We start from the raw sequence: 11,950 nt of genomic DNA on the forward strand, positions 1-11,950 counted from the left end.
TCTTGGTTTTAAATGATAGTATCTAAGTGCCAACGGAATGAGGTCCAGACCTTGACACTTCGATACCATCATTTAAACTAAGCCAACAAGAAATCAACATTTAGAATGGAACAAAAACACTCCCGGTCGAATGCCGGTGTCCTGCCATTTAACTAGTTTGAATTACCCCATCCAGAGGAAGACAATTGTTGTAGTTGGAATATGCATTCCAACTACAACAAATGTCTTACCTCTGAAATGGGGCAAATTCAAACTTGCCAAACAACAGGACTCAAGCATTTTGCTGGGCATTCATGTTTTCCTTTGAAAATAATAAATTTTTGTCAGGCTTGATTTAGATGATGGTATTCAAGTGCCAACGAAATGAGGTCCATTCCTTGACACTTAATACCATCATCTAAGCAAGCCTAACAAGAATTTAATCTTTTCAAAGGAAAAACATTAATGCCCAGCGAAATGCTTGAGTCCTGACCGTTTGGCAAGTTTAAATCACCCCATTTCAGAGGTAAGACAATTGTTGAAGTTGGAATGCACCTTACCCTAACTAATGACGATCTTCTGGCGGAATCAAGCTGTTGATGATATCTTCAGTTGATCTCAGCAACGTCACCCGCATATCGATCCACTGGAACTTGGTGTGCTCCCAAAACATACTCGTCACGTTTTCGTCGTTCTTTAACTGCACCCAAGTGAATGATACGCTCCCCTCGTCGAGCTTTGGACGTTTATACAGAATATTTTGCACCCTCCTTGTGTCTGTGGGGTTGAATCCTTGGTAGAATTCATTCAGTTGATCCTTGAGACCTCTTAACGTTACATCAAGGCATCGAACCTTCAACCTCTGAGTTTCTCCGCCGTTGAATTTTGCATGAACGTCGATCCACCCGGCCATTGCTTCAAATCTACACACATAGAAATATAAAATAATCAATGAAAAACTCATTCAAACATTTAATCAAACACTTGGTGTGCATATTGTACATAAACCCTAAAAATGATAACTACAACATAAACATGCAAACATCTAAATAATTAAGCAATATTACTCATTTGCATGTAACATTGTATCATATTTTGCAAAAAAAATCAAAATTTAAACAAACCCTAATTCTAAAAAAATTTCTAAAAAAATCAACATAAACATGCAAACATCTAAACATTTTAAGCAACACAAGTCATTTACATCCTAACATTGTATGATTTCCTTCCAAAAACACAAAAATTTAAACAAACTCTAAATCTAAAAAATTTCTAATTTAAGAGAAAAAATCTAACATGCAAACATAAAAGGTCAATGGTGTTTGATCATGAGAACTTACTTGTTATTGGAGTGTTGTTTGATTTGAACTTGAAGGAATTTTGGAGTTGGGTGATTTGAGAGAGATTTTTGGGATTTTTTTGAGATTTTAGATGACAAATGAGGAAATGAGGTGCTCTGCCTTGTTTAAGAAAGCACGCAGCGTGAGTTAATTAACGCTGCGCATGTTAACTCACGCAGCGTTACTTAACTTGCGTAACAATTAACACTTGCGCAAGTTAACTTGCGCAAGGGTATTTTTGGTACGCTTGCAGGGTGCGAGCAAAACGTGCTCGGTGGAGAGCAAAATTCAACAACTTTAACTGTGAGTCATTTTACAATAAAAAATAACTTACACAAGGCTTTACATAAATAAATAAATAAATAAAATATATGTTTTGCAAAAGCCACAAGTTATGTTAAAGAAGATATGAGACAGTACTCGTGAGTTTAGTTCAGTTGATCGGGACAATGCATAATATATACAAGGTCTGGGGATCGAACCCGACCACCACAAAAAAATACAAGACATTCATCTTCATCGACTCAACTTAGGGAAACAAATATTATTAATTTGTCATATTATATATTTCAAACTAATTCAAACATTTTTTTGGTCTTTTTTGGCCGAAATTTTGAAACTTAAAACCCTAGTTTGGACCGCTTGGTCCTAGGGCCGGCCTTGATAAATGATTCAAATGTCAACTATGCTAAAATGGAAATTATCTATTTCAAACTAATCTAAACCTTTTTAAGGTCTTTTTTTGGCCGAAAATTTTGAAATCTAAAACCCTAGTTTGGACCGCTTAGCCTTAGGGCCGTCCATGATAAACGATTCTGATGCCAATTATGTTGTATGGAAAAAAAATACATACAAATAATTACAATTATATATGTAAAAGCTAATTATGCAAGAATTAAAAAAAATATAATGTTTGGAAAAAAAATGATAAATGCAAATAATGACAATATTTAATGACAAATGTTAGTATGTTAATTATAATTAATATGCAATCATTTAGTGATATGCAAGTTGGTTTAATAATTATGGCTCATTATGTTGGAGATATGGATCCTAAGGATTTTTTTTTGGTTGTGTTAACTTGTGCCCTTAGGGCACAAGTTAAGAAGCTAAAAATGGAAGTAAAACATAATTTCTATCTTAAAAACATAAGATTTTAAATTTCTAAAACATAGAATGCACAATTTCCAATAAAATGTTTCTATATTTAATCTCTTAACTTGTGCCTTAAGGGCACAAGTTAACATTTCTTTTTTTTTTTTGTTGAAAAATGTTATATCATGCGACAAACAACACCACGACCTCTTCAAGAATGACAAATCAATGCATTTTTTAGTTGGAAAATGCTAGATATCAAGAATGATTTTATCAAGAAAGATTCAAGAATGATATGGCAGAATAATCACCCTTAGATTTCAATCCCACCACCCCATGATTTCCGCACCACCCCATGATTTCCGGCCAGGCTGAGATTTTATTGGCTAACATTAATTTCAGGACAATTTCTTGATAAAATCTAAGGGTGATTATTCTGCCATGTCATTCTTGAATCTTTCTTGATAAAATCTTTCTTGATATATAACATTGCTCTAGTTAGTTTCTCTTTTCTGATGGCATGTCTCTCTTAGTCTCTTATCTGTGAATTCTGCCTAAACATGTATTGTAATTGGTCAATATTTTATCGTAATGAATTCAAGATGATATTTTTCGCTTTAAATAGCACGGCTGTTTTTTTTTTTTTTTTTTGCGTGATCCTTCAGGAACTTTTCGCTTTAAATAGCACGGCTGTTTTTTTTTTTTTTTTGCGTGATCCTTCAGGAACTTCAGTGTGGTTTCAACATGCTACTTTTTATTTTTTAAAAGAATTAGCATGATACTTGTTTTTCCATAAACAGTTTCGAGCGTCGTATCAAGGCAAGATACATTTACAAAAGATACATTAATATTTTCAAAAGGTTCATTATTTTTGTTTTTTTAAAAGTTATTTAGAATATAAAATATATTTTGTCATGACATTTTGCTTGAAAAAAAAATTAGACATGTAGTTACTAGGTTTTGCTTATTTTACAATGCTACAAATAAATACTACCTCAACAATTTGTACCAAAAAAAAAAAATACTACCTCAACAATCTTTGAGTGGTGCATATTCGAATGTTATTTTCTATTAATGATAATATAAATCCATTTATTGCTTAAGAATTTTATTTTTACTAATGTTGATTAAGACTTGGAAATATTTAAACACTTGAGGGATAATGATGTTAGAGAAATTAAGCATATGATATATATTGATGAAGGTAGATCATCAACTATTAGATATTTATAGAATCATTCTACCACTCATTCTCTGTTAACATGACAAACTCTTGATTTATGTGGCCATGATTAGATAGCTAATTGATTGGGGATCGAAATCGAATATGACTAAAAACAAAAGTAAAACTTAAGTCAACAGCAACAAAAGAAAAGAAACAAAATATTTTATATTTATTTTGATGATCATAACATATACTTATTTCTTATTTCAAAATAGGTAATGTACTCGATCAAATACATCTATGATCCCATGAGATGGAGTTAACATGCATAGATGCATTGACACGAAGCAAGAGGTGGGAGAAGAGATCTACAATATCCTACACCTTGATTGTATTTACTAGCACATTTGTCATTGCAACAAGAATCACCACACTCCTTAGAGCAAGGACCAGGAGAAGCATTACAATCCCTTTTTGGTGCTTTTTTACCTGGCTTCCCTCCACATTCGAAATTACAAATGCATCTTTCATTGGTACAAACCCCAATTCCACCACTCCACTGATCTTTACAAGAAGAATCACATGCTGGTGTGTCAAGACAACCATTAATAAACAGTGAGCATTTTTCTCCTTTCACTTTCATTTGCCCTGTAATTCTCCAAATAATTAAATTATCATAAGATACAAAATCAAATTAATAGGTTAAGGACTAATGTTAAAAATTGATAGACACTTCTAACCAATATGGTAGCAAAACAAAATTAATTTTTTCGAATATGTTGGAATCACTGAGATTATTAATTAATTTGACTAATATTTAAAGTTGTTGTGAAGCTTAACGTGACAATGATAAACAAGAGACTTAGCCACTACAAAAAGAACCAGCATCAAGGAGAGAAGATAACTTGACATTTGTTGGCTCACCATTTTAGATAATAGAAATATACTTTACCTTATATTTTCTTTTTCTTTCTCTGGGTTGGTTCTTAAGTGTGGTTTTGACATGATATTTATAGATCAATAAAAAGTTTCGTCCATTGTATTAAGAGTGGTGATAGGCATACCACCATAGGTGGCATACCACTCCTACACCCTCTATATGTGGCATATTATATTAATTAAAAATTGTGGGCAATATTTTGCCAAATCCAAGTCATTAAAAAAAGGATAAATGAGTATTGAAAAATAAAATAAGAACCCAACTGTAGCAGATCGGTCATCTCTCACCCTCCCATGCCATTTCCCTTTCCTCCTTTCTTTCCGTCGTCGCCGTCGATCCTTCACCGCAGCACCTCGCGAGATTTCACTCTCGCCGCCATCGATCTTCGATTCTCCGCTTTCACCCATCGTAGCACTGTCGCCGACAATCTCACTTTGCTATCTCTCGTCAGCGTGTTTCAACTGAGGTACATTCATTCATCTCCCTTTAGATCTATGTATATATGTAATTTAGTAGCCTCTAAATAAGGTACCTGTCAAATTCATACAGGATTGAATTGGATCTAAGGACTTTTGTTTGTGCCAAAATGCTGACTTTCAAGCTAATGTTCTTGAAAATCCATGCTGACATGCTAGTTCTTTGATGCTATTCATCTCAAATAATAGCTAATAACTTTCTTTTATGTGGTAATATAAGGATAATTGTTATAATGAAAATTATTCTACTAGTTTTATAAGGTTTCAGATCTGCTAAGCTTTCTGATTTGTGCTAATTATCAAATTTTGCATCATGATTATACGTTCTACTATTGAATTTCCAATATTGGGATATAATATACAGTGCTCGTGTTGTTGCTTCAAAGCATGTGATCAATATTTATATATGCAGGAACCTATAGTTTTTGTATTATCAATTAAATTGGTTAAGTGAAAAATAGACAATTTTGATAAATAGATGGACTTATGTCTGAGATTTTGGCAGTACTGAAGTTAAGGATGGGTTGAATTTTATGTTTTGTGTGTTTATTGATGGATGTTAGTGAAATTAATAGAGGCTATGGATATTCATTGGGTTAGTCTATAGCCAATTTTGTGTGTCACAGAACAAAATAGGAATTCATTAGCGAGAAAGTTTAAGGTTCAATGACTTATTATTATACATGAGGTTTATTCAAATTAATATCATTTTTCTGTGCTTGATATTATGCCCATAACATATTTGTGAAATTGTTTCAGGATACGAGACCATTGTTGAATCTTTACAAATAATTTTTGCACATTTGTCATTTCTCTAGATTATCATGTAAGTGCAAACTGCACTGCTACTTAATCCTTTTTTTTTTTGTTACTTGCTATTTTTAGGCTTCTCAAACTTAACATATGAGAACAATTCCTAAAAGCATTCAAAGCGGAAGAATTTTTATTTTGGTGTGGTTTTGTCATGGAGTGTTATAAATTGATGCCAAATGATGGTGGAGGTGTGTTGTTCCCAATCGATCTGGAGCATTCAAATTTTATTTAACTTCATCTTCAAGCTCTCTGCAGCTAAAGATCATAATATCCCAACAAATGTGAGTTTAACTATTATTCAACCTCTCCATCTTATTCCTATTCTTTTGTTGTTGTTTCTTTCTTCAAAAAAATTTGTTCTTCCTCTTCATGCAATTCTTTAGAAGTCCAGGCCATGTGAATTCTTGGTAAAGTTCTATCTTCTCCATGTTTCTTTATTCCACCCATAGCTTTTATGCATAATAGCTACGATTCTAAACGCATTTCATGTGCTAGAAATCTTTGTGTTTTTGCAAATTTGTATGCCAGATTGTTAAAATGTTATTTTGTTATCCCAATATCATTTTTAGTTGTGAAACTACTTGATTTTGGGCCTCAGTAGTTTAGAGGGCCTAGAATTAGTAATGAGAATAAAATGCATTGTAGATGTTTGATAAAATTCCCATAAGCAAAATATGGTGTTTAGTTTTACATGTTTTTCCAGCTGGCATAGAGAAGATAGTAAAATTTATGCAGCAATTTGATTATTATCTTCTAAAAGCATGGTTTTCGTTTAGCCTTTCAATAATATTGTACATAAAAAAAAAGCAATATTGGTCTTGACCAAAAAAAAAAATATTGGTGATATTGGAGTGATGAGTTTAGCATAAGAAAGTTTTGTGATATTAGCAAACAATATAAGAAGACACAAAAGTGTAGTTTGGGTAATCTTTGAAGATATGTGTGGTTTACTCATTTGAACTTAATTTGACAGTTTCTTTTTCTTTCTTTGTAGCTTATCTATTCTCTAGCAGCTCAAATCCTTAGATTCTGGATGGCCTTCTTGGATCAGGTTTGCAAGGATATAAGTTGTTGATGTCACATGGGAATTTCAGCATTCATATTTTTATGCTAACTAGAATTTCCACATTCTAGATGGCTTGATACACACAAGATTTGTTTCAGGTATTGTTTGTGAAGCATGTTTCTATTGTCGCAAGGATATCTCTTCTTGAATCTGAAACTAGAGAGATGAAAAAGTTATACGGTAGTGCACAATCAAGTTATGTGGAAGAAGGTGTCTTCTACGATGAAGGTGTCGACGAGGATGTCTCCATGGATGAGATAGAAAGAGTTATTGAAAGGGAGGTGGCAAATGTATCATATGATGAAGCACATCATGCATCAAATATCTCTTGACTAGAATTAAGAACAAGCCAAGAAACCGTGTAAAAAGTGGGGTTCTGCTTTCCCCATGGGTGAAGGATGGATGCAAGAAGAAGATTTAAATTAATGTAGTGTTTTGATATGATTGTAATGTAGATGCTTTCTGATGCTAATTTTTATTTGGTTGGACAATGTCGCACCTATAATATTAAGGGAAACATCATATGTTGTTAGTTACTAATATTGTTTAACTATCGTACAGTTTAATGAGTCAGTTTTTTTGTTATTTTTTGTTCTTTGATATAAAAGATGATAGTGTCTTTATTGACGGGTGAAATCTTCGAATATATATATTTTGCCTAAAACAAAATTATTTACGGTTGGGAAAGATAACTAGCCAAATATATGGTCTGTATGACCACATATTTACACATGAGTGACTACTATATTTTTATAAAATAGAAGTTGGCTGTCTTTAGGCGTGATAAACTCGCCGATTGTAAAACATGTTATTTATGGTTGGAAAGGCTGTTAGTGCAGTGATCAAACAAGATCATGTGCTCGATTCGCCTAAAACAAAATTATTTACATTTGGGATATTTAAACTAGCCAATTATATGGCGTGTATGACCACATTTTTACACATGCGTGACCATTATGTTTTCATAAATTATAACTTGTCCGTCTTTTGGCGTGATAAACTCCCCAATTGTAAAACATGTTATTTATGGTTAGAAATTCTTTTAGTGCAGTGATCAAACGACATCATGCGCTGGATTCGCCTAAAACGAAATTATTTACATCTGGGAAATCTAAACTAGCCAAATATATGGCGTGTATAACCACATTTTTACACAGGCGTGACCACTTTGTTTTCATAAATTAGAACTTGTCCGTCTTTAGAAGTGATAAACTCGCCGATTGTAAAACAAGTTATTTATGGTTGGAAATGCTTTTATTGCAATGATCAAATGAGATTTTGCGTTCGATTCGCCTAAAACGATATTATTTACATCTGGGAAAGAAAAACTAGCCAAATATATGGTCTGTATGACCACATTTTTACAAATACGTGACCACTATCTTTTCATAAATTAGAACTTGTCCGTCTTTAGGCGTGATAAACTCGCCGATTGTAAATCAGGTTATTTATGGTGGGAAAGGCTTTTAGTGCAGTGGTCAAATGAGATTTTGTATTCGACTCGCCTAAAATGGAATTATTTATACATGGGAAAGAAAAACTAGCCAAATATATGGTCTGTATGACCACATTTTTACAAATGCGTGACCACTATTTTTTCATAAATTAGAACTTGTCCATCTTTAGGCGTGATAAACTCGCAGATTGTAAAAGAAGTTATTTATGGTTGGAAAGACTTTTATGTGTTTGATTCGCCTAAAGCAAGATTATTTATACATGCGAAGGATAAACTAGCCAAATATATGGTTTGTGTAACCACATTTTTTAAGGTGCGTGACCACTATTTTTTCAAAAATTAGAATTTGTCAGTATTTAGGCGTGATAAACTCGCAGATTGTAAAAGAAGTTATTTATGGTTGGAAAGGCTTTTATGTGTTCGATTTGCCTAAAACAATATTATTTATACCTGGGAAGGATAAACTAGTCAAATACCTGGAAAGGCGTAACCATTTTTTTCCCTACGTTCAAAATTGGTCGTTATTCTCATATCCGACCTAACAACATAAAATAAGATGCCCTTAATAATCTGAAGTACATGGATGGTGGTAACTTTGAATGTCTCACTGACAAATTGGCTCGAATTGATTTTTTTTGCACATGATGTGACTTAAAATGATATGGCTTTCACATGATAGTTCCAACCAACAAAATATTTGAAGCATGGTTGTTAGGAATTACCCAAATGTTTGTGTATTAATTTTCATATTTCAGTGATAAATTGCCTTACCTTAAAATGATATTGTTTTCACAAGAAAACTACAGATAACCAAATATTTGAAGAGTATAACCACAATTTTAGAAAGGCATAACCATGATTTTTTCTGTATTCAAAATTGGTTGTCTATAAGTTTATCAACGTTCTCTCAAAAAAAAAAAAACTTTATCAACCTCACAACAAAAAAACTATATCATTTTTAATAATATTTCAGTGATAAATTACCTTAAAATGATGTTGTTTTCATAGAAAAACTACAGAAAACCAAAATTTAAAGTCTATAACCACAATTTTACAAGGACATAACCATGTTTTTTCCTGCGTTCAAAATTGATCGTCTATAAGTTTACCGACCTCATTAAAAAAAACTAATGCAATCAAGTGAAGATACACAACAACTTTAATACAAGACATTATTAGTATTTCAAGATGTCTCAATCAAAATGTCTTTAATCAGCTGGTTGACATAACCAAAAAGAACCTGAACTAACAACACTAGGTTCAAGCAATACAAAACACCAAAGAAATACCACCTAAAATCAAGCAAAATCATTTTGGTTGGGCAATGCCAACCATTACTGTCAGCACACACAATCTACACTACATAAATAAGTAGTTTTTCTGTCAGCAAAGACTTCTTGATAACACATCTAACTTCTAAAAGTGTCCCGATTTCTGCACTATAATGCAAAAGAGAATCCAACTTGAAGGAACTGAAAATGAAAGTTAAAATCACACCACTCCCGAAGGAAGCCTAAGAACAAGTTGTCCCCCAACAAGGCTGCAACCAAAAGGAAAAAGAGTCAGATAGTTTACAAGAGAATATCAAGAGTTATGTTGCATGTTATGACAATGTTTAATCCACCTCTTGATGTAGTAGTAGCAGAAATCTGCCAGGATGAAAGTTTGGACAATTTCTGATAGAAGTACCATAGAAGGCCACAATCCATAACCCAAAGCAGTTAGTAGACGTCCGCGTGTGTCCAATACCTGAGCAGGATAACATAATCACAAGATATTATGATAAAATAATTTAAAATACTTTCATAACTGGGGGATAAAAACATCTTAGAAGTTAAAATCCCGACAAAAACCTGCAGGACCCAATGTGCGCAAATCAAGAACCTTGCAACTCCAAGGGCGAAAACATAGCGTGTTGTAAATGGTTCAACAATCTGAAAGTTGAATTTCAGAGTTAAGTGTTAACTACAAGTCTACTCGGAAAGACTAACTGACAAAACGGACGAAGTAATCATAAACACTGTCTTAAAAGATAGTAAAGAAAAAGCAATGAGCTGAAATATATTTCTAGGAGACCTTAGTGTTCTGCATGACCCGCAACTGAGGTAGAACTGACATTGTCACGATAATCAACACCGGAATGCTCCAATCAAAAACTATATTTCAAAACCATAACTAGTAGTTCACACTATAGCCTTTTTGGAATCTAGCATCACTTTGCAAAAATTATTATGCAAAGGACGATGTTGGCCTAGTTGTATGAACGACAGAAATCACTCAATCTACAAACACCAACAGCTCTTTCTTTTGCAGACAACAACTTAAACAAATGATTTAGTAAAATTTAAATTTATACAAGTTCACTTGATTAGGAAATTCATAATATGCATACCCATAAACTAGAAATTAAGAAATGAAACAAAAACTCATAAACCCTTAAACTAAGGAAATGAAGAAAACAAAATTTATAAATCCAAATCCCTAACATTAAGCTCTCAACTAAGTCAAACTCAATTAGTACATGAACTAAAAGTGAATCACAAAGTACAGTGCAATACAGAGCTCACCTAACTCTCTGTCATAGACATCAGATCTAGAATGCAAACCAAAACGCATGGAGGTGGTGATGGACAAACAACGACGATGAAGAAGAAGGAGTTGTGATTCGATTGTGGGAGTTGATGGAGGTGACAGAACGATGACGATGGATATGGGGTTACGATTCGGTGTAGCCGACGGTGGTGGTGACAGAACGGCGTCGACGGCGGCGGTGAGACCAGAGAGTGGAGGAAGAGGAGAAGGTCGATCTGGTGAACAGAGAAGAGGAAGAGGAGAAGATTGTGTGCTTGTGAGTGAAACTACCAAACTATCCATATTGCATGAAATTCCCAACATACCCCTTCCACATCAGCAGTGGTACAAAGGGGTGTATATCAAAAGGGTGTACATGAATCTTTTTCCTTGTATTAAGGCATGATATATTGATATTTCCTAAAATAATATAATTCATACGCGCTGATGTGGTTATGGTGCATAAGGAGATCCTTATGCACCGTGCATAATTGCTTTCTACACCCAACATAATTGCTTTCTACACCCCAAGTGAAAAGAATTATTTGGGGCCAAGCCCACTATAAAATCTATTTATTTGTGGGCCTAATAAAGCCTCATATTATAATTTTAAAACCGCTTTCTACACCCAACTTATTAGGATCACTTTTTTAAAACCGCTTATTCAAAACAGCTTATTTATGCAAAACAGCTAATTTGTTCAAAACAGCTTATTCAAAACAGCTTATTTATACAAAACAGCTTATTCCGATTTCATTTTAAAAAACAACTTATTCAAAACAACTTATTTATGCAAAACAACTTATTCAAAACAGCTTATTTATACAAAACAGCTTATTCGAAACAACTTATTTATACAAAATAGCTTATTTGTGCAAAACAACTTATTCAAAACAACTTATTTATACAAAACAGCTTATTTGTGCAAAACAGCTTATTCAAAACAGCTTATTTATACAAAACAACTTATTCCGATTTCATTTTAAAAAACAACTTATTCAAAACAACTTATTTATGCAAAACAACATATTTATGCAAAACAACTTATT

General features: G+C 33.1%; 2 protein-coding genes across 3 annotated transcripts; one reads left to right on the forward strand and one right to left on the reverse strand.

Annotated features, from left to right (window-relative positions):
• Positions 1 to 4,623: 4,623 nt before the first annotated feature.
• On the forward strand, positions 4,624 to 7,447 carry LOC146945719 (uncharacterized). 2 transcript variants are annotated; one of them, XM_085744014.1, is made up of 4 exons: positions 4,624 to 4,985; positions 5,881 to 6,089; positions 6,803 to 6,859; positions 6,973 to 7,447. In XM_085744014.1, the coding sequence occupies exons 2-4, from the start codon at positions 5,985 to 5,987 to the stop codon at positions 7,204 to 7,206; spliced, it is 396 nt and encodes a 131-aa protein (XP_085600140.1). In that variant the 5' UTR covers positions 4,624 to 4,985; positions 5,881 to 5,984; the 3' UTR covers positions 7,207 to 7,447. The 2 variants fall into 2 exon arrangements, with proteins under 2 accessions (XP_085600140.1, XP_085600139.1); XM_085744013.1 differs by having other exon boundaries at positions 4,625 to 4,985; positions 5,755 to 6,089.
• A 2,019-nt stretch (positions 7,448 to 9,466) lies between these two features.
• On the reverse strand, positions 9,467 to 11,232 carry LOC146945720 (uncharacterized). The gene is made up of 5 exons (XM_085744012.1): positions 10,898 to 11,232; positions 10,407 to 10,486; positions 10,184 to 10,264; positions 9,955 to 10,079; positions 9,467 to 9,870 (listed from the first exon to the last, which is right to left on the reverse strand). Exons 1-5 carry the CDS (start codon positions 11,223 to 11,225, stop codon positions 9,822 to 9,824), a joined length of 663 nt encoding a protein of 220 aa, XP_085600138.1. The 5' UTR covers positions 11,226 to 11,232; the 3' UTR covers positions 9,467 to 9,821.
• Positions 11,233 to 11,950: the final 718 nt, after the last annotated feature.

This window comes from Medicago sativa, chromosome 2 (assembly GCF_051527215.1).
Source record: "Medicago sativa cultivar Bolivia chromosome 2, Bolivia_mono, whole genome shotgun sequence".
NCBI lineage: Eukaryota > Viridiplantae > Streptophyta > Magnoliopsida > Fabales > Fabaceae > Medicago > Medicago sativa.